Genomic DNA, 26,155 nt, shown 5'->3' with positions numbered 1-26,155 from the left:
TTCTGGTAAACTTTTGGGAGAGATTGAGAAAGGGTGAGAAGAGCAGAGAAACCAATGTGAGAAAGCGCCACGTATTATGCGGCGGAAGAAGTTTAAAAAAAGCTGCTAGTGATTTTTGTAGTTTTGCTTTTTGTCAGCTTGTAATTTGGATTCGGAATCAAATTGACTCTCTTTAAATCTTTCCTTTTCTTCTTTCCCTTCTTCATCGACACAAGTATACAATTTAGCTCATTAATGCGCTTGTTGCCTCGCCACCACATATGCTCTGCTCTGTACACAAATATCACCTCCAACTATGTATTTTTAATTTTAATCCATCAATTGAATAAAGATTTCATATCATGTTTAAGTATTATAAAATAAGGGATTCAATTTAATTGTTGCGCTGTCTAATTCTGACTAAAAATTGCAAAATTGGATGAAATTTACCCTTTTCCAAAAAGATAAATATAGCAAAATTCTATTAATAGAGGAGATTATTTTGTCCATGAAGTTAGAGGAAGAAGCAATGTTAGAGGAAGGAAGCAATGTCGACATCTCGCCACTATACATTGAGTGTAAGTTACAAATTGGGTGCCAGTGTTGTTTCAGATGGGCCAGCCAGAAGCCTTAACTCGTCTTGTCAAACAAAAATAATTGATGGGCCAACTCAAAAGCCCTAACTGTGCGATTTGGCATGATTCTTTTCAATTATTAACACATCATGTGCAAAAATGTGCTGTAATGCATTTGCTCATTAACCCATTCCATTTATTATTTTCTTCCACCGTGCAACTAAATTTTAGTTTTAGGCACAGGATTAGCCTGTTGATCTTTCTACGCTTTAAAAGGCGTAAGGAGTGGGAAGTCTTGAATTTGAGTTATTTATTTATTTATTTTAAAATTATTTATTGTTATGGTGAAATTACCTCCTGATTCGTAACTTTTCAGTTATAACTGATTTATTGTATCTGTATTGAATAAAAAAAATTAAAATTAATTAAAATCGCCATCATACAATTTCATAATGAGTCATTTATATATTTCACTATTTTTATTTTCATTTTGTGTAATTGTTTTTATAAACTAAAACAATTTTATTAATAAAAAAACTAGGTAAAAATTTAATAAAAATAAGTTAATCGACCTATGTGATATAACTCTCCATATATATATTTTTGAACCAGTAAGTAGAGTTTTCGAATAATTCACAAATCTAATCATATTTAATGATTGAGTTATGAGATTTGATTAGTCGGTTCAATCACCGTAATATCCACTCAATAAAAGAAAAAAATTTTAATTAAAGATAGAATTGCCAAATATAACAATGCCTATAATTATATATTATAAATAGAAATATAATCCTATAATTATACTAGCTAATAATATCTATATAATTACATAGTTAACTTATAATAACTAATTATTGTTTATATTATATATAAAAAGATTAAATTATCTACAGAGATATATTCTTTTTTCTTAATCATTATAATATATTATTCTCTCATATCAGCTCTAATTAGAGCGTCGAATGATTTTGACTAAAACTTTGACTCATATATTTTTTATTTTACAGGTTTATATTAACAAAAAAATTTTAATGAACCGCAACACTAACCCAAAAACACATAAATCTAAAAACTTGCATTATTAATTGGAAAAAACCAAAACAATAGACAACACAGCTTAAAAAAACTTGTCAAAGAAAAAACTTTGGAGAACTTTCAACATCCAGATCCAGTAACATCAAACCTGAAGAGAAGATTTCATTAAAAAAAAAAAAAAAAAAAAAAACCTGGAGAGAAGATATATGCAGTGCATATTCTTTCAAAATGTCGTAATCAATTCATCTATAAGACATTGTTAGCCCAGGGTCCCTTGTAAGAGAGGCAGGTTAGTTTTATTAATAAGTATTTTAAAATTGATGCACTAAATATATATGTAAAAGTACGTTCAATTTTGATGTACGTAAATTAATTTTTTGGTTTATTAAAAAATCTGTGGTTCCAGCTTAGTCAAATTTTATTTAAAAAAAAAATAAAATAAAATCTGTGAGTCTATGAAGGATAAAAGAAACATTAAATTTATGCTTTTTGTTTTTATTTTTTAATTTTCTGAGTTTTGGAATAAAATGGAAATTCTGTCATCCTAAAAGTAACTTTCTGAGAAAGTGGAAAGCTGAAAATTTAAGAGGCTTGTGCGGATGTAATATAAAACACTACATGGCCCAATAAGAAGAGCTCCCTGGATGATGGCCCAATCAGTCACATGTGTCTGCTTTTTATGGGTCGCTGTTTTTGAATTGTGCACTTGATTTAAACTGGGCCCAAGTTTAAGTGGAGGGCAATTTTCAAAAGCCAATAGTAGGGGAGTCTGTTTAAAAATTAAAATATTAAATTAAAATTTTAATATAATTTTAATTTGAAATTAAAGATTAAAAATATTACATAAAATACTTATAATTAAAAATTATAAAAAAATTTGATATATTTATAAATAAAATTATTAAAAAAGATAAAGAATTGAAAGATAATATTATAATTATGATATATACTATAATTTTAATTTCATATAAAAAATAAAAATAGATTCAAAACAATAAAATAGAATCAATACAATTCTTCAATTTAATTTGATACTTCGAAAACTGTAAACACCCTAAGTAATAGTCATATATGCCCCCCATCAGCCACAGACTGATAGAGAGGGAAGAGAAGCATCTGGCAGCCAGTTGCCTATATTTGACTCTATACACTACACGCCACTCGTCTTTCTTTTAATTTCCCTTACCTTTGAATTGCCCATTGCCTCATAAGCTCCATTTTATATGCAGATACGCAATAGACGAGAGAGGAGCTTCACCACCCACCATGTCCACTCTCGCATTACAATTTCCAATATCATCTTTGTGTTGCATGTCACGTGAAAATCAAGAAATGCCTTCACTTCCAATCTTTTCATTATTAAAACAATTCAAAGGTTGACAATTACTGTCCTACTTAAGCTTCCCAAAGCTTATGAACAAGTGATGATTTAATTAACAATATTTCATTAATTAAATGAATTAATATTGCATGTGCCCATAGATCCTCGTACTGGCACACGTGCATGAAATGTTAGTAACATATTAATAAAACCAACACTAATTAATTATTTAATTTTATTATTTTTGTGGCGTGAAATTTGTATATGTTTTTTATAGATCCGAATTGTGATTCAATTCAAAAGTTTCGCGCTGCTACCCGATTGAGATAAAAAGTGAGATTTGTGGTGGTTGCAGAGGGTTTGAGAGTTGTGAGATTTCAGAAAACACGTTAGTATTAGAGTTTGAGAGTTCTGAGTGATTATATCTTATTATTTTCATTATAGTAGAACTTTTTTTCTCTTGTCTTATCCGTGGATGTAGACCTTATAGTTGAACTACATTAAATTCTGTATTATTCTTCTTCTCTTTTTATATTGTGTGATTATGCAATTTATACGTGTGTTTTAAATTTATGTACTGATCATAACAAATTTAAAAGAAAACCAGAAAAGCGAAAAGAAAAGACCAGAGAGAAGCATCAATCGTACTGGGTGTCTTGTATATATTATTCATTCTTCAAATCGACTCGTTAGTCAAGGAAGCACACCGCAATTCACTCTCATTTTTTTGTCCTCCATTGTCACTCCAACTTGCAGGGGATTAATGATACAAATTTCCATACCTATGCCTCTACCTGGCTACAATATATATCACCTGCTTTTATAATTGACAATACTATTTGCCGCTTATTTATTTATTTTCAATATTATTTATATGAAAAGGTATAAATAATGCCTATACATATTTTTTCCTAAAATAGGAGGGTCGTAGTGCTTCACAGCAGCTGCACTAGCTAGCTTTGTGTGACGTAAAGGTCATATATGGATAATTATTAGCATCCAATCCATAATGTTTCTGTAAGGTTTTTCTATATTTAACAATAACAATAGTAATCAAATGACCTTTTCAAATAATGTTTTTCTGAGATGCATGCATGGTAATCCACGATATTGCAATTTTTAGTAAATTATTTCACCTACACCATGTGGGGGATAATTATTTATATTTAAACTTCAATGTAAATTTAAAAATTGCACGCAAGTATCAAATAAATTGGAATTTTATCCATTTGCTCGCGATTTTAATGCTTGGTAATAATTGGCAAAGGATGAATCATCCATTTCCAAGTTTGTTGATGTCATCCCATCACCTCAAGAAAATTAGTGAACAAAACCTTTAACTCCTTTTTGATAAGAATCAGACATTCCCATTGGTGAAATTTGATTGTATGCCCATTTATATTATATTTTATGTAAAATTAGCGAATGAACTAAAAAGAATATAAGTACAATAATTTGAAAATATCTATAAACTAAATATTAAAAAATAAAAATTTTCATTAAATTATCTACCAATAAATAATTTCATAGAAATATATGTTTAAATTAACAAATTAAAGGAATTTACATTAATTTGCGATTCATGCATGGTTACTATAGTTTATAAAATTTTCTAATCCTATTACATAATTATTAAGGACTGATGAGAAGCAACTGAAAATGACAAAATTTTGTAATAATAGGAGGCCATAGAATCCAAGAATAAAGAGCATATGATTTTCAAAAAATCAGAGACACAACTGCACACTTCACACAAACATAGAAAGGCCTAAAACCACAGGCGTTTTCCATAGGCCGCCCACAGTCCCATTCCAAAACCACCCTTTTTTTATTAGATTTTTAAGGCGGTTTCATTTTTTATTTTTTCCCTTCTGAAAATTAAAAAAATAAAAGGTAAAAAAAAAACATGTACGGACTCCCGTAAACCGGGAGTTTGAACATATACAGAGCACGGGTGAGCATTGTAATTGATCTGATTGAGAGTCGTTTTAAATTTGACGATGAGACGTGGCGATCCGGTTTTGGTCTGAAGTCTTGCGTTCCACGTGCCTCGTTCCAATGAACGTATTTCACTCCCACCTTTCATCTGCTGTCTCCTTCCTATTTGGCCTTCTTCTTCACCTACGATTATGTTAATGCCCCCCTTACACCTATGCCTCTTCAATTAAGGATCATTCTCCCTTTTGTTTTATTCTTGTCTTTTATTATTAATGGGCCAGACATCTGTCTAATAAGTGAATTTCATTATAAAAATATTTATTTATTTTTTTTATACCCAAAATCAAACGATTTTTTTCCTTGTCGAAAAAACGATTTCAATAATATTAAAATAAATTTATTAATATAAAATATATATTTATTGATATATAATTAATAATTAATCTAACTATCAAATCAAACCAAAAGCCACTAGGGAAGAAAGTCCCTTAAACCCAAAGTCAAGACCGGTGATAACTTTCAATTCTGGGTACTTGGACGAAGGATACGTGTTTAAGGTGCTGTTTAAGAATGCAAAAGAATATGGATGTTTTGGGGCATAATTGTAATCACTTATGAGCACTTTTGATGAAGTTTGAGATAGGTTACGACTTCTGGGTGCTTTTGGTGTGTTTGGAGATAGCCTATGACTGCTTACTTGTAAAACAGTTATGGGTTAGAGGTAGTGTTGAGTATTTGGTTCGAACCGAATCGAATCGAATTAAATTATAAAAATTAAATTTTAAATTTTAGAAATCGAATTGAACTGAAATGGGTGAAAAATTGAATCGAACAGAATCACCCTATTTCGATTCGATTTGATTTAAATCAATCAGTTTTAATTTTTCATTGATTTTTTAATTTAGACTTGATTTTCAAGTTATTTGATTTAATTTTGACTTTTGTTTGAACTTAATAATCATTAATTAATAAAATTAAACAATTAATATGTATATATATAATTAAATATAATTTATAAATTTTTCATAAAAATAAATCAATTCAAAAATAGATTCGGTTTGATTTGGTTCGATTTGAATATATAAATTACTATTCGGTTCAGTTCAGTTTAACAGATTTTTTCTCTTAAAAACAGAACCAAACCAAAATAATTGAAATTTTTATAATGTAAAACGAACCGATTGAACCAAATTAACTCGATTCGATTTTATTTTTTAATTTGAACCAAATTCTGCTCCGCCCTAGTTAGAAGACCCACTTAGCACTTTGATGGTTTTAGCTCAAGGTAGGACAAATCAGAGAAACAAAAGAGGCAAAAGACGAGATCAGGAATTTAGAGTTAAGGATTCGAATAATGTTTTAATTGGGATAGTAAATGCCCATATATATATATAATAAAAAATTCAATTATAAATAAACATGTGGAAACTTAAGCCAAGTGGGATTGTTCTATTTAGCTACTTTTCTGTCTAAAGTCAGAATATATTATTTTGTAAGATAATCATGTCTTTGACATGTCTAAAATGACAGTGATTAAAAGTTGTAAGATAATCGGGAGTATGCGACTTGAGACATGAGTTAGGCAAGTGATTGGTCTCGTTTGGGACAAGACTGCAATCTTGATGCACATGTTATCCTGATGTAGTTATTAATAAGTTCAATAAAGATTGTTCTCGTGGGTTAAGGGCCATTTCGAATGGTAATAGTCAATTCCTTATGTCAAGTATTCATAGAATGACTGATTAAGTCAAGGAGTCATCCGACCAGTTGTAGCGAGACACTTCATATTATATCAATCAGCATATTGGAATATGGAGAGATGAACATGTATAAATCATGTGACAACCTTATTTGCAGAAGAAGCTTTTGATATCCGTTATGAGCACAATTCTTGCCCAGTCTCTAAGACAATTATCAACTCTATGATTTTTCCTTTATTTTTGTTTATTCAAGACGACTAATCAAAAGTTAAACTTATTGTTTTCAATTTGATAAAAATAAGCTAGAGATTGAAACAGAGAAGAGCTGATAAATAAATATGTAAAGATCAACGGATGACAAAAAGGACCTTGGGAATTAATAAATAACTGCATAAATCGAAGGGGCTAATTTCGTTATGTATATTTGCAGCATTTGTTAGCTGTCGCCACAGCCATTTTGACTATGGCAAGAGTGGCTCTCAAAGTTAAGTTCGATCAGCATTTCTTAATAGGAATTTTTTTTTATTAGACTCATTAATTATGTTTTAAAATATAAAATATGTAATGAGATTTATTATTAAATATAAAATTTTCAAATTAATTAACCTTTTATCATTTCAGATTATGTACGAGAATAATAGGCAGATGAGATGCTGCAAATACATAAATTCTGAAATAAAAAATATAATCCCTTCCTTTAGTTATTTTAGATAAATAAAATTCTACAAGATTGATTATTGGAGTTGTAAAAAATGGGGAAAAAAAGAAAGGGAGATTATGGCTGGTTTGTAATAAAGCGGTGCATGTAGGGCAAGTAGTATCCAAAGTAAAGACAAGAGAATCAGTGGCTTTTCCAAAGAGAGCACACTCCAACTTCTACCTAACCAAGATAAAAAGTTGGGAACAAAACCCCTGATTTTCTGCATTTTCTCACTACCATCACACCACTCCTTTGGAAACCACTGCACTCACCCTCCATACTCCTCTTTATATACCCCTCTCCCCCATCCCTCTCCTCCTCCGTCAAAAAATCAACCATGAGGATGAGCTGCAATGGCTGCAGGGTCCTACGCAAAGGTTGCAGCGATGACTGCGCCATCAGACCTTGCCTCCAATGGATCAAATCTTCTGACTCTCAAGCCAATGCCACTCTCTTCTTGGCCAAGTTCTATGGCCGTGCAGGCCTCATCAACCTCATCGAAGCCGGTCCCCCACACCTCCGCCCTGGTAAATAAATTAGCACCCACACCAATTCTATTTTTTAGTGTATATCAGGAATAATCAATGAGCTTTTTCTTGTGTTTTATTTTTTGATCTTTAATGTTGCATGCAGCTGTATTTAGTTCACTGTTATATGAGGCTTGTGGGCGGATAGTGAATCCAGTATATGGGTCGGTGGGCTTGCTTTGGTCTGGGAATTGGGCTCACTGCCAAGCAGCTGTCGATGCAGTCCTCAGAGGCACACCGATCATGCAAACGCCATCTGCTCCTGACGCACCACCATCACACTTGATTGATCCTCTCAAAACCTATGACATCCGCCACGTGTCCAAGGACCCTAACTCTCATGAACTCAACAAGGTTAAGAACCGGGCCCGGTTCAAACGTCCTGTTTCCAGCCCCATTTCCCCTCCTGAGTCAATGCTCAGGATTAAACATGGAGAGTTGAGTTTCGAACCGCTTCGTGAGCCGTGGCTGAGTCAGCTGGCAAATGGGGATATCAGCAGAGATGATGAGAGCATGTTCTCCGTTGAGACAGAGGAGGATGTAAACCATAGCGAACCCAACGGGGCTTTGCAATTCAGTAGCCTAAGCGATGATGGGGATGAGGTTGATTTGGACCTCGCTCTTGGTCCCGTTCCTGTGAAGTAGAGTTGCGGCTTCTAATTAATGCAGGTGTACGTATCTCATTACATGGTCTTCTTCCCCATCGGCATAGCTCAAGTAATTTTGGTCTTCTTTTCTAGCTAGGTAAACACATAAGAAAATGAAGAGCAACTTTTCATTTGCTAGTGCTATGTAAGTTTAAATGGTTGGGCTTTTGGTTATACTAATACTGCAAAAGAAAATAAAGACATGATCACTATTAAGTGATTTACCCCTGTGATGCGAATGAATATATATATATATATATATATATATATATATATATATATATATATATATATATATATACCAGAAATCAAGAAAAAGAATAACATTAATTTCAAGACCGGATTCTGTTCCATTTCTTGATCGACATTCGACAAAAGGGGAGGCGGGAATTGATGGTACGATTAGCTTAGAAGAAACGTAATTACAATGAACAAAAAATAATCAAATACTTTTGGTTTTGGGTAACTTTATCCTTTGATTCAGGGCGATGGCTATGATGAATGGTTAACTGTTCGATTGTTTTCTTGCAAGAATAAGGGTTTTGAGACGGCAGTGAGGTGACTACACGTAGAATAAGATTGAAGACAGCTGCTGTTCATGCATGGATTATTGGGGTTTGTGAGTTTCCAAGGCTCCATTGCACGTATTGGCTCTATTCCTCCATGTGGACGTCGCAGCACTACTACTTTTGCTTTCAGAAATGTGTGTCTGCGTGTTTGGCTGCCGTTTCATTAGAAGTAATTTTCTTGAGAAAAATTTTTAAGTTTACTAATTTGAGTTTGAATAATATTTAAATGAATAAAAGGAATTAATTAACAAATTAAGCTCGCCAATCTAGATTGGTGGGAGTCTATTAATTAAAAGATTTTGTAAACTCGATTGAGATTTAATAAACTCGATTTTCAATCGAAATTTAATAAGAAAATAAATAAAAAGTAATTTAATGTGATATATTAAATATAACTTCTTTCATATGATTGATTATATCAAAATACCTTTCCATTAAAATAAAAAAATAAAATGAATGATAATTACTGCTAAAATAATATTTTTATATTTATATACATGTATAAAATATTTAAATTAACGAAAGTTAATTCAAGATTAATTATTATAAAAATAATTATTTTAATAATAATATTAATTAAAAAAATTATTGAACTTTAATTCATAATATTGATATGATTTTCAAAATTATGAGGTTTTGAATTTAAGTCTTAATTAAAATTAATTATATTAAAAATATTAAAAAATAAATAAAAAAAATATAAAGAATGAGTGGGGAGTGGTAAATTCGCCAGTGCTCATAATGATATTTATAGCCAAATTCAATGATATATAATTGGGAGTAATTTTGTTCAAAATATTCGCATTTCCATTGAAATGTAACAAGTGGGATTCCAACTAATTTGTTGAGTTAAAAGTGATTTTTCAAATCGAATCCATTTGAAAACATGAGACTTTAATATTATAATAGAGCCATTGTCAGCCGAGTAGGTGCCTGGGCCCCTAAGCCCAATCCAAATATTTACAGCAGACTTGTCAGGTTTTAATTCTTTTCAGAATTTTAAAATCTTAATATTTTGCTTTAGTTATGATATGAACATTCCACCAATAGAATAATCGTGGGCCAAAAAATTGCCAGTCATTAATCAGAATCATCGATTTGGCCAGCTTCACTGTTCTGGTTTGAAATAGTTTTGATTCAAAAAGATTTCAAGATGGTTTTGATTTGGCCCTTGTATTATTAAATTGTAATAAATTTTTAGGCATTATTTTTAATTTAATTTTTACTATAAAAAAACTCAAAAATAAACTAAATATAAATCTTAGAAAAATATAAAAAAATTAAATTTTTGAAAAGAATCGGTTTTTATTTGGAATTTTCGATTGGAATCTGCCAATTTCAAACCCGGTTCAAGGAAGGAGGGCTTTTAGTTAACCCCCTAATTCCAGTTAAGGACTGATTCAAAACTCTAAAGTGTCGATCAAAACCAATTTTAAATTTGACTCGGTTTGATCTCAGTTCGGTTCAAGGGCCGACTTGGTCCTTGCCCGGGTCTAGTAGTGCTGAGAGTGATAATGCAAACTGAAGCTGCTACCTCAAGCTCATATATGTTAGGCACATGGAGAGTCATTTTCACGGACGTTGATACATGACGATTTTTGCCAATGCATTAGGATGACATTAAATTGGCAAAATGGACCCATATTCACAGGTTTGAAAGCCCTTTAAAATGGCATTGTTCACTTGCATTGCATGGACCTCTTCGCCTCTCCTTCCAGAGATAAAAATGGAACCATATTAGCCATAAAATTTTGTTAATAATAAACAGAAATTAAATTTAAATTCATAAATTAAGGCTAACTTAAATGCCGATAATTTCTTCTTTTCCATATTTCACTGATAAAAATGATATGAATTAAAATTTTCTGTTATATATTATAAGATGCCAAAAAAATTATTAGAAGCTTTAATTTCAAAAATTGCACTTGAGCAATTATTCAGTACAAGGTTAGATGCATTACATAAACACCAATTTAGTATGAACCTGAATCATTGATGCACAAATTTTATTTAGATGACCAATAAAAAATCGAACGTCGTCGTCATTAAGAAAATAAAATCGATAATACCAATGATCACTTACAAAGCATTTACTTTTTTTTTTTTTGTTCTTCATATGTTGTAAAATTAATTGTAAATTTTTCTATTTTAATATATAGTTTATTTATGTTCAATCAAATGTATCGCATAATGTATTAAATTTTAAAATGAATAAAAATTATTATTTTTATTTAACAACGCACAATACTTGAGAGAATATATATTATGACTCGAAATTATTTAATTGTCAAAATTTTTTAAAAGGAATTTATTATTATTTTTTTTAAATCAAAGCCAAATCAAACCATACCTCAATTAGAATTGGAACCATCACAAATTGAAGTCGAAATCGCCATAGAATCGAACTGATGCTTCCTAAGGACCGAAACAAGCTGAAACCATCAGTACCTAATTCAGTTAAAGTTCACTCTCCTGAAGCCTTGATCACGAATTTGGTCTGGAACTGATAGCCAGGTCTAAGTGAAGGTGATAGTAATGACATGTATTGTAAAATGGTAGAATACGAGGTGAATTTTCGTACGAGGGAGAGGGATTTGGTACTTTTTTTTTTTTTTTTTTTTTCACTAGATAGAAAGATTTTATTCATATATTCAGAGTCAAATTCAGACTCAAGATTGGGGATAAAATCCATAAAATAAAATACATCAACCTACTTATACATCTATACCCAGCAGCAAAACTTAAAGAAGAAAATAGATACCCTTTATAAGGATTTGGAGAATAACATTCTGAATAGATTGGTTCAAAGGTTCTCTATTATTTACAAACTAGTGCCATCACATATGTTTACTTTGATATCTATGGCTGCTTAAAAATCATATTTGTCTATTAGATAGGCTGAGGTAAAGATCATTAAGAAACTATAGAGATTTTTCTTCCAAGCTAAGAAATTCTACTAAGAGGATAGAAATACAAGCCATACCAGGCATAAATCTCCACCAAAGAGAGCAAGAAAAAAAAAAAAAAACATCTATATGAAAGAACTACACTTGTTTATTAAAAAAGGAAAAAACTAAAATAGTTAAAAAAAAAAAAAAGGTAGGGCTATTGCCGGGCAAAGAAAGCTAGCAACTTTGTATTCTTGAGTTTAAGTAGTGTATGAATAGGAGCCAATGACTTTGAACATTTTCCTGATTTTTAAAATTGACGGAGAAAGGAAAATGAATGGAGGGTATTTGAGAATTTATTATTATTATTATTTTAAATGAGTGTACAGATAAATCACACAGCGATAAGGAAAATACATCTAGTCGAAGTTAAAACTCAGAATATTTTTGTGTATAGGTTAATTGGATGTGAATATATCAATTCACCAAAAAGTTAACGATGAGATTCGAACATGAAACCTCTAAGGCTAAATGAATTTCTCTACCACCTGAATCAACTCCTAGACATAATTTATATTTAATTGATAACTAACGATCTCATTTGATAACTTCAATAAATCATGAGGACTAAATAATAATTGTTTTTAACAATTTAGATTACTCTGATACTCATTAAATAGTGACAGATGCCTGTGTTATATTTGAAAGAATTTAAACTTAATTAACTTATTTTTATCAATCGTCACATGTAAGTAATCCTAATACAATAATTTAGATTTAATTGATGCCCGCTGGCTATTTGATGATTCTGTTTTTATTATATCAGCCTTCAATCTTTGTGTAGGGACCATATTTATATGCCAAAGTCTAATTGTGGAGAGAATGGCCAAAATTCATATTTATTATTATGGGCCACTCTCACAATCAGTGTCACGATTCTCCCTTTTAAGCTCCTTCTAAACCAACTTGACAATTTCTTTATGAAATTATAACTCCTTTATGACTCATAGAAAGTGAAACTCATATTATTATGAGTGACTAGACTAAATGTATTGAATAATTTTTGAGGATGTAAAATAATATATATTTTTTAAATATAATTAGCTTTAATTAAGATGTGAGATTTTATCAATATTTTCTAATAATAAATATATATTTTTAATCTGTGTAATCACAAGGAATCCTGACTTAGCCCGTAGATGGAATTATCTTCTCAGAAATTGAGAATAGAATGATTGAGAAAGACATGATAAGTTACATCCTGTTTTGCCAACTGAAACAGAATGTGTTTGAATCTAATTGGTTCCTCTTCTTGATGAAGACAGAGATATCTCAACAGGCGTTTGATTCCTCTTATAATGCTAGGTACTACCAGTCCTAAAATAATTCAAGAGTTCGACCATCTTGTATGCTTATATTACCAGAAAATAAATATTCATGGACTTATAAACATTGATTAATAATTTAACATTTAATATTCATTATGGTTGGATTTTATTGAATAACATTTTAAAAATTATTTGTTTAAATATATTAAATTAACAGAAAAAATATATTTTAAAAATCGTTTGATTTTTTTTTTTTAATTTTATTGGCAAAAAGTGACTCAAGAATACTCATATAGCAAGTTTAAAAAAAATTAATTCTAAAAATAAATTAAAAACATTTCTAAAGTATGGGTTTAGTTTTAATTAAGGTCATATCTTTTAAAATGTTACAACTTAAAGCTTGAAAAATTCGAAATTTTCAATTCAAGTTCTTTTTGTTTTCTTTAAATCTCAATGTGTTCAGCAAATTTAATTTTCAATATTGAATGTTTAAATAAGTTATTCATCAAGGTAAAAAAAAAAAAAATCATAATATAATATGTATAAATCCTCAAAATATTAGAATTTACATTTTTTCAGTGATCACTATAATTTTTTTTTGTTGGGAGTATTGGCTATTGGATTATTGAATTTTATCGGTGGTGGTACTTTCATTTATCTCATTATATTCAACTTTTAGATTTTAGTGGTGGGAAATCATATCATCATGACTTGGATTCAACTTTGTATCCTCGGAAAATTCAACTTCGGAAAATCAACAATGTACTATGCATTTTCACAATCTACCTTCTTCCTCTCTTCAAATTACCATTCTTTCTTGCGATTTGATATGGAGACAATTATTTTAACACATTTTAAATGAGATAGTTGCCTCTATGTTTATTCTTTAGGGTGCCTCCATTGCTGCCTTGTGTGTTTTCTTTAAATTCTGATCCCATCCTGCAAAATGACCATTTCTGAACAACAAGTTCTTTGAAGTGAAAGAAAAAGCAAGGGAAGCTCAAAATTTTTTTTAATTTATTCACTTATTTCACAGACCTTAATTTAAAGGCCTAACTGATACATTATTTTGATTCCTGTAATTTCCTACTCTGTACAAGCAAATTAGTTGTAATGAGCAGTACTCCTCATATGGTGTGTAGAGGAAAAACAAGACCTGCAAAACTTGCCCTCTTCACAAATCTCCCTTTCATTCTGGGCCTTTTTTCTGCATTCAATTTCCTCACCTCGTATCTTATTTTCTTGGAGAACAACCTTGTTCTCCGCTTCTCTCTGTACCTCGACACTCGTGCTTCTCGCCCTCCATCTGCCATTGCCGGGTGCTGTACCCCTACACCACTTGTATGATCTCCATAACCATGGTGATGAAGCTTGGCTCCACAAATTCCCTGAAAACGTACACTTATTAGTATCAATCTATCTGTATATAAAACAAATAATCTTACATGAAAAATATGTAAAGAGAGTCTTTACCATGCAGTACTCCTGCCAACATTCGTCGCTGTCGACGTCCGGCCTGTTGCCGGTGGTCCAAGGAGACCCTTTGCTTGCCCAAGCTGTTATAACTGCCTCATAATCTAACCGTAATAGTATCTTTCTCTTCTTCTTTTTCTTCAAGTTTTCACCATCATCTTCATATTCTTCGTTGTTCTTAATTAAGTCTCTATCTCCAGTCCCTACTTTCTCATCTTCCTCTCCACATGTTGCAGAATCGTAGTTAAAGCTCAACTCAAAAGGCGGTTCTCTTGCCATTTCAATCTCAGTATCGACATGGCCGTCCCTTACAGCTTCTTTTTCCTTTTCTGCCGCTTCCTCTTCTTCTTCAAGCTTCACCTTTCCCCTTCCAACATAATAATCCCTCTGCAGCTCCTCTTCCTTACAATCCGCAAGCCCCATCTCCTCCATCCCAAAAGAATCATTTTCAAGACCCCTACCGAGCAAGCTCTCCACATCCGCATCAAACTCTGCAAGATCCATATCGGATGGGAGAAATCCATGTAGGCTCTCAACATCCTGTCCTCCGGTACCAAATGAAGCCTTCGATTCGATTCCATTACCGTCAGCAACTGTGCGTTCAGAATCATTACCAGCAGCAGTAGTCGTTTCTGCTTCATTATTACTTGAGATCGTTATTGGAGTGCATAACTGAGCAACAAATGGGTCGAAGATTGGAACCCTGTACAGAAGCCGCTCCTCTTCGTTCTCTTCATGACATATCTCATCTGAGCCTACTTCAGGCACAAGCGGAATGGTATTCCTTAATTTTTGTTCGAATTTTGAACGAGATGCAGGCTTTCCATATCGCGGTGTCCTGGCCTTTCTTGTGAACCCTCGGTGCCATGATGGCACACAATTCTCCTTTGAAACTAGGTCCAAATACTTTAGAGAAGCAGTCTTTAAGCGAACCCTTTCATGTCTACGAGCCAAAGGATTAGCGGAGTGTACTGAGGAGTTACAGGCTTGGCAAAGAAATGCGTCATCGGCAGCACAATACCATCTAGCCTGCTTTCTTATACAACTATCACAGGCTCTAGTCATTTTGCTACCAACGGCGTTGGCCACATTTTTGTCTGAAATCATTGGAGGGTGTGGGGTTGGTTTTATTCAAGAAACGAGAACAATCGGAAGTCAAAAAACCCAAAAAACAGTAAGTGAAAACGAAAAATCAAATCAAAACAAAGCTGAAACAAGCAACCTGATACACAGAAATTATTGGGTCCTTGAGTTGTGGGGGTGGGGTGTTTCACTGATTCTTCAGTTCTTTCGGACCTGAATAGTGAAGACAAGGATGGCCCAAACACATGAATGACTAGCCCAGCGGTACTAGTATTTCGTATATAGCGTGTATGACCCACAAAGCACGCTTTTACAGTCAGATGGGCTTTCCTTTCTTTTTCGGATGCACTTTTGAGTGTACTGAATTTTCACAGAAGAAAGTGATTGCACTTTTGGGACCACAACAGGGCCTTATCTGGTTTTTGATTGGTTGGGTTTGTAAGGATCATCCTAATCTCTGCCTTCTCATTGGCTACGTCACTTACAAAGGGATTTCTGGTGGGTCAGGGTGCCTTGCCTGCTAATCTATGCAAAAAAAAAAAAGAGAAAAGGGTGCCTGCTAAGGAGTAGAATGGGTCCTTCTTTTTGATGTCCAACATTTTGATCTCATCCTGCAATTTGAGGGAGGCCGTTTTGTTGCCATGTCTGCCTCCTGCCCTTTTACCTGTTTAAATTAAACTTTTAAAGTCCAGTCTCTCCAGACTTTTATTTGCGGTCCCCTACTTCCATTTCTTCAAAATTTCAAACATTCTCCGTTCTTGTGGTGGAGAAGCCAATAAGATCTTGCCATTTGAAAGTCTTTAGCTCCTGTCCAATTGGGAAATTGCATAAAATGAAGAAGCTTTGGCTTTAGGTACAATTTTTTTTTTTCTTTTAATTGAAAATAAGTTCATTAAGGAAGACCCATATGGACATCAAAAGCAATCAAAAAGAAAATGGCTACCGCTCAAGGAAAGGATTAGAAATTTTAATTCTAATCTCCTAGATTATGACCCACTGGCTTCATAATCTATTTCTTGATGCATGCAGAAGCTTATGAGAGGCCATATGTGTTTAATCAATAAATAGACAAGTTGAGATTAGGTAACATTGAAGAACAAAATTGAAATAGATATAACATTAAGCTAGATTTTAGTTCAGTACCGTATAAAAATCGAAGAGATAGGATTAAGGATAATGGATAACGATGATGTGGAGGCCTCATCAATGCGTTCAAAATCAAGGAAGCAGAATAAAATTTCAGACAGAATAAGTGGCTTTCGTGGGGAAACTTTCGCATATTCATAGTCCTTTCCTTGAAAATGACCTTGTTTTGGCCTTCTCCCTCTTTCCTTCTCTCTCTCAATTCACATTCGCATAAATTTAAAATCTCATAAATATGTTATCCTAGATGGTATCACAAATTACAGCGAAAAAATCCCATGATTATTTCTGTGTTGGATAGCTTGGATTACATCATGCTTGCTTTTTAAGTTTGTAAAAATTAGTATTATTTTTTTCCAAATAAGTAATTATTTAAAATTTTTAATTTTAAAAATTGAAAGGATAAAACTTTTCATTAAAAAAAAAAATCTGGTGTTTAATTATTTTAGGGTAAATATTTCATTCACAATGAAGAAATTATTTAAATATTCATGCTATATATATTTGAGATATTTAAGGAATTTATTATTCTATATTTATTTGAACAAATCTCTTTCTTTTGAATTAACTTTTAGGGTGAAATTAAGTCTAATCCATTTTTTTTTACATAATTTTTCTCATTGCCACATGAATATTTATGTAAAAAAATGCACATTATTTACATGAAGCATTGCTTTTGTAAAGAAAATATCTTAATTTTTTTATTTTCAAAATTTAGAGAAAAAGAATTTTTGAAAAAGAGAATTCCATGCTTGTTCTTCAAGACGCATTGGACAAGGGTTTTGATGGGCTCTTTAATTTTAATGGGTTGGGTTTCCCGAATTCGAAACCAAAAGCAGCTACCGACTCTGTGGAAAGTGGAAAGTACCACAGATTGGAAGAGGAGGACCAGATGGAATGGGTTTGTGTCAAAACGCACTTCTTCCATTGAAAACAATCAATTTTGATAAAGCAATCTGGAGTTACTGCAATAATCTTTACCTTCCTCTAGCTCATGAACTGAATCACTAATAAATTTCATTAGACAGTGAGGCCTGTGATGAATTTCTTTTATAAGGTAAAACAGAAAAATGTAAAATTGTTTTCTGCCAAATGGCGAGATGAAGGTTGGATATGCAACTCACTTTGCAAAATTTAAAATACCAAATCCAATCACCTAACAGCTAACAAATAAGAACTACAAGAAGTAAATGGTAGTATAAAAAGCTATTCCTGAAGTGATTGAATTCATAGCCTCTCCAACCTCTTACTCTCTCTCTTTTAAAACCTTTGAAATGGCTCGAATGGTAGAAGGTGTGGTTCGACAGCAGCCTCCAATAAGGCTAGCTCCTAAGTCGTGCCATCGTGTCGCAAACAACTCAAATTTGTCATCATCAAAACAAGTTGATGGCTGTCAATGCACAAAACAGAGTAAGAAATCACAATCTCTATAAGAGCAGAAAGTGGCAGGTTTTGTGAGAAACTCACCAGCCATCTTTTAGCTCTGCCATCCCATACCTCGCCACTGTTGGGATATACTATTACGAACTTCTCAGTCAACTGAAGGGACACAATTTTGCAGGCCAATGAGTAACCAAAAATCAACATCTTGTCTATTCGTTGAAGTTTAGTTATTTACCTCCTTAAATTTGCATATGAGACTTTCAATAAAATGGGGAGGTGCACAATTAATTCCAACTGCATTTACTTTGTTGCTCTTATTAATTATTTCAAGGCATTCTTGAAAACTCTCCCCAGATGGGGCATTCTCACCATCCACAGAGCTGAAGCAAATCCAGGATGGAATTTTGATGTTTTCTTCTTCAAGCAACTCGATACAGGCCTGTAAATGGTTTATTCAGATGCCATCAAGAGGCAATATATAATGAAAGAAAGTGGAAGAAGGTTAGAATTGCCAAAAAATATAAAATTGTGTGCATATTACCAATAAAATTCTTATTAATGAAAGATTTAGTTCAGCAACCATTCAATTCATCCAATGAAAATTTTTTCAAGTCATTTTAAAGGGCAACTCTCCCTCTGATAAAATAAAATCCATGATTGGACACATGTAATGCCTAAAATGCTTTACACATGACCAAATTATGTTAAGCATGCTTCAAATGCAAAAAAAAAAAAAAAAAATTATAGTACTTCTGAACAACGTTCATGAACTTCTTTATAAAAAAATTGAATGAAAAATGTTATTTGCAATGTACTTGCTGCAGTCCAGTTGGAGTTAATACGTTAATGCAATACTTCAGTTTACAATCACAATTGTCTTTAATTTCACCATGCTTTTGTTTCTGTAACAAATAACAACACTAACACGAAATCTTTGTGTAATTCTAATCTAGAAAAAGGAACACTAATATACTAAAAAATAGCTTGCATATCCTTTGCAGTTTATAGCCCAAACCATAGCTTTCATAAATAGCTGCTTCTTGTTTATTGTATAAACAAAATCATTGAAAATTCTTTCTTTTTCTCCATTGTATCCTGTGAAGCACCAAGTCTTTTCTGTGAAATGTTGTGAAACTAAAACATTTTTCAGTCCAAACCGTTTTTGGATTACCTCCCCTCTCTTGTTCACTGGTCCTACTACCTCAATCAGCTCACTTTTCCTCAATTTTATCAACTTGCTGAAAGAATATGACATTCTATTAAGTAGAAACGGGAGAAGAAAAAACCTGTGCTTCTAGTTTATTTGGAATTGTCTCAAAAGCCAATAAATCTGGACCTGCTTCCACAAGAACTTGCAATCGGCGTCGATGAAAATCCTTGAGCTTTTCCAGATTCACATCTGGCTCATAATATCCACTGGAAGCAAAACATCATATACACATTCAGAAAGAGATAAATACAACCATAAGATTGATATACAGAACTAGGAAAACTATTCAAACAAAAGCTTCAGCAAAATATTAATTCTTGAAGGATGCTACCTGTACTCTGACCCATCAGCAAGATACGCTCCATAGCTTCCAATGGAGGCTGCAACCAAAGCTCGGTTATATCCACGTAGAGGATTACTTTTCACAGCATCCCAGAACTTATCACGGGCTTCAGCAGCCAATTTAACGCTTTTCTTTAATAATAACTCTCCTTCTTCTATGGACAGTCCCTTGGACACAAATCCAGGAAGAGTGGCCTAAACATGTAAGAAAAAAACTAAAATCACATCATAAACCCCAACAAATCCAAATCCATGTTACAGAATTTAGGACAGAAGTATCAGTTAAATGATTGGCCCTTCTGCTTCTGTATCTCATCATTTTTCGTTTTCTCATATAGTCCAAGCAAACCAAATCCAATTCCTCATGATTATGCATTATATTGTTGTCGCAATCTAACCAAGTTTCTTATATTGAGCATTGATGTTTTAACACTAAAAAGCTTATGTTATAGAATAGAAACAGGGCAAAGATCGAGCAAATAAATAACTAAACTTCATTTCAGTTTGAAAAGGCACAAAACCTGGTAAGAGGAAGTGACCAAAATATCCGCACCAGCCTCCAAATATTCCAAGTGAACCTACACAATATGAAAAAATAAAAAGAATTTCAAAAGCCCACAAAAACAGAGCATTTAATGTAATATATTAAACAGCAGAAGAAGAGAGAGAGAGAGAGAGAGAGAGAGAGAGAGAGACCCTTTTGATAAGGTGGGGATCTTTGATCAAACAAAGAGCGCTCCAAAGAGGGTCGTTGATGGCGGCGCCGTGTGTCTCGAGCTGGGTGGCGAATCCACCGTCAATGACTGCACAGCCTCCTGCCTTTTCTACAAGATCCTCCAGCAATGTGGTTGTCTTCTCCACTCCCATCTGTGTATGTATGTGGAGATGTGCGAGGAGAGTAAATACGTAGGCAAAGGATGGAAGGAATGGCGCCGGGGATGGAGGCTTGTGAACGCGGACGAAGGGTTCAAGACTTCAAGTTTTCAACAACCCATGGGAGTTTGGGACTTGCAAGAGATTTTCTTTTCTTTTATATTTATTAATTTTGTGAATTGTTGCTGGATATTAGTTGGTTGGTGTTGGGATTTGGTAAGAACCTAACACTGGGCGATTCTTTTCCTAAAGTGGGAAAGTCTCACAACATGGAATGGATCCAGATCCTTAACTTGTCAAATTTGTTGGTTTTTTTTATCCACTCTCGGTTTTAAGTTTAACAATATCGAGCCAAGGAAACAGCCAGCCAACAAGTATCTCTTCGTTGTTTGACCAATAAGTCAATCTATGGCTTCAAATCAAAATATTTATTCATATATTTGATTTTTATTGGCTTTTTTTTTAATTTAATATTATATAAGAATTTTTTGAACTTTTTGATTTCTACTTTTTCTTTTTTCAATAAAAGTTTTAAACTTTTCATAAAAAAATTTATGGTATTTTGAACATAATTTTACCTCTTTCTTCCACATCATATCTCCAATTATCCCAAAAAAAAAGGGTAGTGGTAGGTGGGTTTCCTGTTACTTTGTTTCTCTCATCAAATCAAAGTCTCTGAAAGGGGAAGCAGGTTAGGTGGGGTTGGAGGAGGAAAAAAACTACATGCATGGACATGGCATGTTTCATGGGACTAAGCAATACCATTTTTGCTTAGCACCAACTCTAAATCTTTGTTTGGAATTTAAATAAAAAAAAAAAAAGTCATTCCTCAAACGAGCTGCAAAGTGCTAAGAGCAAGCTTGAAATTCTTGGCATTTGACCCAGTTCAAGCCTTACCCATCGAATAAATTAAAGGTGTCGGTGCCTATGAATAACATATTTTAATTAATAATGACATGCCCTAAGTTCAACCTCTTTGAGACATGATATTTAATATTTATATTTCTAATGTAGGGGAAAAGAAAACCATCGAACGCTCGGTGAAGTACGGTCTTCTCCAACCATTGCTTTGAAGAAATAAATGACTTTGACTATCTACACTTAAGAAAATAGTGTGGAAAAATAAAGGAAAGGGGTTTGGTGTCTTCGCGTTCCCTTTAATTTATTGTAGTTTAAATATTTAGTCCAATTCAAATTAAACGCATTAGTTTTAAGCAAGTTTAAGCCAAATATAAATTCATTAAAAATTTTCAAGTTTTTAATTGTAAAACAAATCTCAATTATTTGTTAACTTTGATATGCAAATTGAGTATGTGGCAAATTAATCCAAAATGAGGAGCAAGTCAAAATTAATGAGTAAGAGGAATCTAAACTGTTGAAGATGAGGTGATTTTAAAATTATTAAAAAGAAAAAAATAATTAATCCATATAATTAAAAAATATTTTTTAGGATATAATGGGGCAAGGGCCGGCTCCTTAATTAAGAGGCTTTATGAAACTAGATAATTAGTGTGATATAATTAAAAAAAAACGGTAGTGTCATCATGATATAATATAATTGAGCTGTGAAGAGGTGGAGATTGATGGGGCACCATGTTCCTCCCATGTCTGCATATTTTAGGTGTTGAAAACAATGTATAATACATTTTATTGCACGGGATGCTAAGGAGGAAGGAAAGATGATTGGAGAACATATCTGAGGATCAAATTGTGGATTCGGGTATCACAACCTCTGTTGAAGGGCTTCTTCATCACAGCTGATCATGGCAAGAGAGAATGGATAAGTTTTAACTATGAACGATTGCCATTGTTCTGCTTTTTCTGTGGAGTCATTGGCCATGTGTCTCGGCATTGTGATGAAAAACTAAAATCGGCCGAGAGAGATTCGGAACAACCCTTAACCAGGTATGGTCTTTGGCTTATAGCAAGAAATCCTAAACCTTTGGCAAAATCTGCTCTTCGAATCCAAGAAGGTAATCTTTCATCTCCAATCCCCACTATAAATCTTGCAAATTTGCCCCTGGTTCCTTTCAACCAAGAAGACCACGCAAAACCTTCGGGGACGCGTGTGTCTCCATCTCCACCACCAGCGAGTGATCCAATGTCCACACAACCACTCTCACTCCATGAATGCCCAGATATAGAAAATCGTCCTTTATCTGAGAACCCTGCAACCTCGACACCAAAACCCATCACTCTCTATCTGCCCGAGGTTACTATTACCACTATATAAAAACCCTTTTGTCCTGGTGGCACTAAGAATGGTTCATCCACCATTACTATTCCTGCACCTCTCTCAAAAATCAATGTTAAAACCTTGGCTTCCCCCTCTGTGAATTCGGCCAACCCAAGCCTTAAAATCCCTCCTGAGGTGATTGAGACAGATCGCAACCCTTAAAACGTACCACCTCTGGTTCAACTACAATATAATATAATCGAGTAAAATATACAATATTTTTTAATTTTATCTTATTTTATTTATTAAAAAATTTTATTTTTATATATTTTAATATTGATTATTTTTATATGAAAAAATTAGCAGCATTTTTCTATTTTTATTATCATTTGATTTATTTTACTATTCACCTACTTGAAATTTCAATAATATTTTCACAAAAAAATCTTATCTATACTAATCATAATTATTTCATCAATTTAAATATTCTCTATATAATTTAATTTCACATTCATTTTCATACATTGTCATTCATGCTCTATTAACATATCAAAATTCTCATATTTTCATTAATTTATATTATTTATATACTAATTAAATAAATTTATAATTTATATAATGTACAAATTAATTACATATGAAGTAATCAATTTATTAATTTACATCACATAAATATTACTTACAAATTCTTAGTTTACATTACAGCATACGAAATATTTATAATATACAAAATACATAAAATGACTAATGTGAGCCCTATCTAAGTGCATTGTTGAGGAGGTGACAACTTTGATCACGTCTGACACTTCTGCAGATCTTGACTCTAAAAATCCCAGTCAAATGTCCACTGGGTTTTAGCTTCAGTACTTGCGCGAAAGAAATAAATCCATCGCGCTAAGCATTTCTGCTTAGTGGTGCAATAATATAACAAGAAAATAATATATACAAATAAAAAAGACTGAAGTATAATTCTAAAGTATAATTTAGATCATCGGGTATCAATTAAATTTGGTATAATATTTTTAATATCAACTATCTTATATTCTATTTTGTCCCTCTTTGAAAGTGCTGAGTTTATACAGTAATAATATTCGATATACAGATTAATTCTAAACGTATTGTTTTTTCGGTTCGTACAATTCTGAAAATTTTATTTGTACTACTTGATTCAGTTATGTTTCCATTGTCAATCTTTTTTTTCCTCATTTTATTCAATACTTTCTAAGGTTTTTAATTACTAATGTTCTTAAATAATTTCAATAATTTACACTGTCCAGGTAACCTATGACAGGCTAACTAAATTGAATAACGGGTCGTTGACACTGGACACCGCGGTGCCTCGGGCCGTCATACCATGGGACGCGGAACGTCAACCACGTATGCAGTCAGTATAGCTAAAAAGCTATAATAACACATAATCCGGCATAAAAGCCACGAGTGCAGGCATAAAAGCCACGAGTGCGAGCATAAAGCCACGAGTGCGGGCATAAAGCCACGAGTGCAGGTATAAAGCCTTACGCAGTACTGCTAAACAATACTCTATTGGCATGCCAATCTTTTCAATTTGACACACATATCTAGGCAATACATGAGCACATAAATACCATTAAGTATTAATATGTATTAGTATATCATTAATTCGTTATAAGTTTTAATTACAATTTAGATCACTTAATTCTGTTTCCAGTGGGAATATAAATTTTCTGAATCATAATTATACATAATTTATGTATTTCTCAAAATTTATACATTCATTTTATCCTTCATTTTGATCACAATTCACAATAATGGTTCTCATGTACCATTGTACTCAAAATATTTTTTTTTTTCTCATATGCTATTAATTATATAAGGTATTAATTTCTAGTTACAAAAGAGACATAAGCCCTAGTGATAATTTCGCCTCATTTTCACATTTAACAGTCCATATATATATAATTCACATTTTATATTCTCAGTTGTATTATGAATATATTATGAGGTCCATAACTGAAAATTAAATTTTTCCTAGCAATGTAGTTGAGATACAAACTTATTTATGTATTAATTTTAATTTCTCTTTTGTAACACCCCAAAATTTTAAATTTTATGAGCATTTTTGGTATTTTAATTTTATTTAAATTTTAGGAATTTTTTTGAGATTTTTCGGATTTTAAAAATCGGGTTCAATTTTCCGAAAATATAAACTTTGATGAATTTTAAAAATTAATTTAAAGACCATGTGGCAAAACTAAAAATATATTTGGAGTCTACGTATTTTTCTGAGTTTTCTGAAATTTTTTTCAGAATTTTTGGACCTCGTTTTTGGTCCCGAGGCAGAGTAAAAATTTAAAATTTTGTATTTCGAATCGCCAGATGAAACAGACCGGGATGGGACGGCTCCTTCCCTTTTTCTTCCGTTCCCTCTCCCCTTCTCTCTCTCTTTTCTCTCTCCTCCCTCCGCCACCACCTCCCCTGCCACCACCTCCCGCCCGGGTGCGCGCTAAGCGGCCGGAAAACGCGTGCGATCTCCCTCCCTCGCGCGCGCGACGTTTCGGCTTCTCCGGTCAAAATCCGGCCGATCCGGACACCAATTGGACCGGGTCTTATGTCTAAAATCATCTACTCGGCGAGAGCTTTCCATAGACACCAAGAACGCCGAAATCCATCAAGCAGTTTGTCCAATTTTTGCTCGGGAAGTTTTTAGCCTATTTCGACTTTTGGGCTAGATTTCTCGAAAATCATGAATCCCAAGAGAAAACCGAGGCTACCAGCGCGCTCCACTCGTCGAGAGCTTCGCGGCGACATAAATTTCAAATTTTTCCGACACCGTTTTTCGGTGGGTCCGTTTTTCCGAGCATTTAATGAGCTTAGAAAATTCTGAAAAATTTATGTACTAACCCCCGTGTTATGGGCTTCGTGTAGGTATTCTCAATTCGTGGAAATTCGGCGATTGGCCGTGAATTTCCGCATGGAAAAGTCTCCGAATTGGACCAAGGTTTTGGCTACCCCCCTATTGTCAGACGTCCCGAGCACGTTCCCGAAGTCGGAATCGGCTAAGGTAAACCCGAACCTTGCTTTTTCGTAATTTTCTAGTGCTTGAATAGGATTAAAAATCCATAAAATATTCGTGGTAGCTTAGAAAATTATGATTCTTTTTGCAATAGCTTATTAATCTTGCTAAGGACATGGGGCAAAGTTTTAGAATTTTTAGAGCTTGTTTGGCAGTTTTTGCAAAAATGATTAATAATAAGGACTAAATTGAAATTTTGCGTATTGTGATGGA

The 26,155-nt window shown here is 32.9% G+C and overlaps 3 protein-coding genes across 3 annotated transcripts; 1 reads left to right on the top strand and 2 right to left on the bottom strand.

The window, feature by feature from the left end:
• Positions 1 to 7,475: 7,475 nt before the first annotated feature.
• On the top strand, positions 7,476 to 8,642 carry LOC110633592 (LOB domain-containing protein 42-like). Its single transcript, XM_021782258.2, has 2 exons — positions 7,476 to 7,775; positions 7,882 to 8,642. The coding sequence occupies exons 1-2, from the start codon at positions 7,586 to 7,588 to the stop codon at positions 8,418 to 8,420; spliced, it is 729 nt and encodes a 242-aa protein (XP_021637950.2). The 5' UTR covers positions 7,476 to 7,585; the 3' UTR covers positions 8,421 to 8,642.
• A 5,560-nt stretch (positions 8,643 to 14,202) lies between these two features.
• Positions 14,203 to 16,029, bottom strand: LOC110633563 (zinc finger protein CONSTANS-LIKE 6). Its single transcript, XM_021782207.2, has 2 exons — positions 14,681 to 16,029; positions 14,203 to 14,595 (listed from the first exon to the last, which is right to left on the bottom strand). Exons 1-2 carry the CDS (start codon positions 15,785 to 15,787, stop codon positions 14,335 to 14,337), a joined length of 1,368 nt encoding a protein of 455 aa, XP_021637899.2. The 5' UTR covers positions 15,788 to 16,029; the 3' UTR covers positions 14,203 to 14,334.
• A 1,912-nt stretch (positions 16,030 to 17,941) lies between these two features.
• On the bottom strand, positions 17,942 to 21,053 carry LOC110633554 (homocysteine S-methyltransferase 1). Its single transcript, XM_021782198.2, has 7 exons — positions 20,538 to 21,053; positions 20,363 to 20,419; positions 19,831 to 20,036; positions 19,576 to 19,705; positions 18,525 to 18,728; positions 18,374 to 18,445; positions 17,942 to 18,296 (listed from the first exon to the last, which is right to left on the bottom strand). The coding sequence occupies exons 1-7, from the start codon at positions 20,706 to 20,708 to the stop codon at positions 18,153 to 18,155; spliced, it is 984 nt and encodes a 327-aa protein (XP_021637890.1). The 5' UTR covers positions 20,709 to 21,053; the 3' UTR covers positions 17,942 to 18,152.
• Between the last annotated feature and the right edge of the window lie 5,102 nt (positions 21,054 to 26,155).

This window comes from Hevea brasiliensis, chromosome 17 (genome assembly GCF_030052815.1).
Source record: "Hevea brasiliensis isolate MT/VB/25A 57/8 chromosome 17, ASM3005281v1, whole genome shotgun sequence".
NCBI lineage: Eukaryota > Viridiplantae > Streptophyta > Magnoliopsida > Malpighiales > Euphorbiaceae > Hevea > Hevea brasiliensis.
This window is presented reverse-complemented; position numbering and strand designations above follow the sequence as displayed.

What these genes read in the sequence shown, in the direction of transcription:
- LOC110633563 (XM_021782207.2), bottom strand. Translation starts at nt 15,787, where the DNA reads ATGATTTCAGACAAAAATGTGGCCAACGCCGTTGGTAGCAAAATGACT. An exon ending in GTTGGCAGGAGTACTGCATG is followed by an intron (nt 14,596 to 14,680) that starts GTAAAGACTCTC and finishes GTACGTTTTCAG; the next exon opens with GGAATTTGTGGAGCCAAGCT.
- LOC110633554 (XM_021782198.2), bottom strand. Translation starts at nt 20,708, where the DNA reads ATGGGAGTGGAGAAGACAACCACATTGCTGGAGGATCTTGTAGAAAAG. An exon ending in TGGTCACTTCCTCTTACCAG is followed by an intron (nt 20,037 to 20,362) that starts GTTTTGTGCCTT and finishes TTACATGTTTAG; the next exon opens with GCCACTCTTCCTGGATTTGT. An exon ending in GCAGAGCTAAAAGATGGCTG is followed by an intron (nt 18,297 to 18,373) that starts GTGAGTTTCTCA and finishes GTGCATTGACAG; the next exon opens with CCATCAACTTGTTTTGATGA.
- LOC110633592 (XM_021782258.2), top strand. Translation starts at nt 7,586, where the DNA reads ATGAGGATGAGCTGCAATGGCTGCAGGGTCCTACGCAAAGGTTGCAGC. An exon ending in TCCCCCACACCTCCGCCCTG is followed by an intron (nt 7,776 to 7,881) that starts GTAAATAAATTA and finishes TGTTGCATGCAG; the next exon opens with CTGTATTTAGTTCACTGTTA.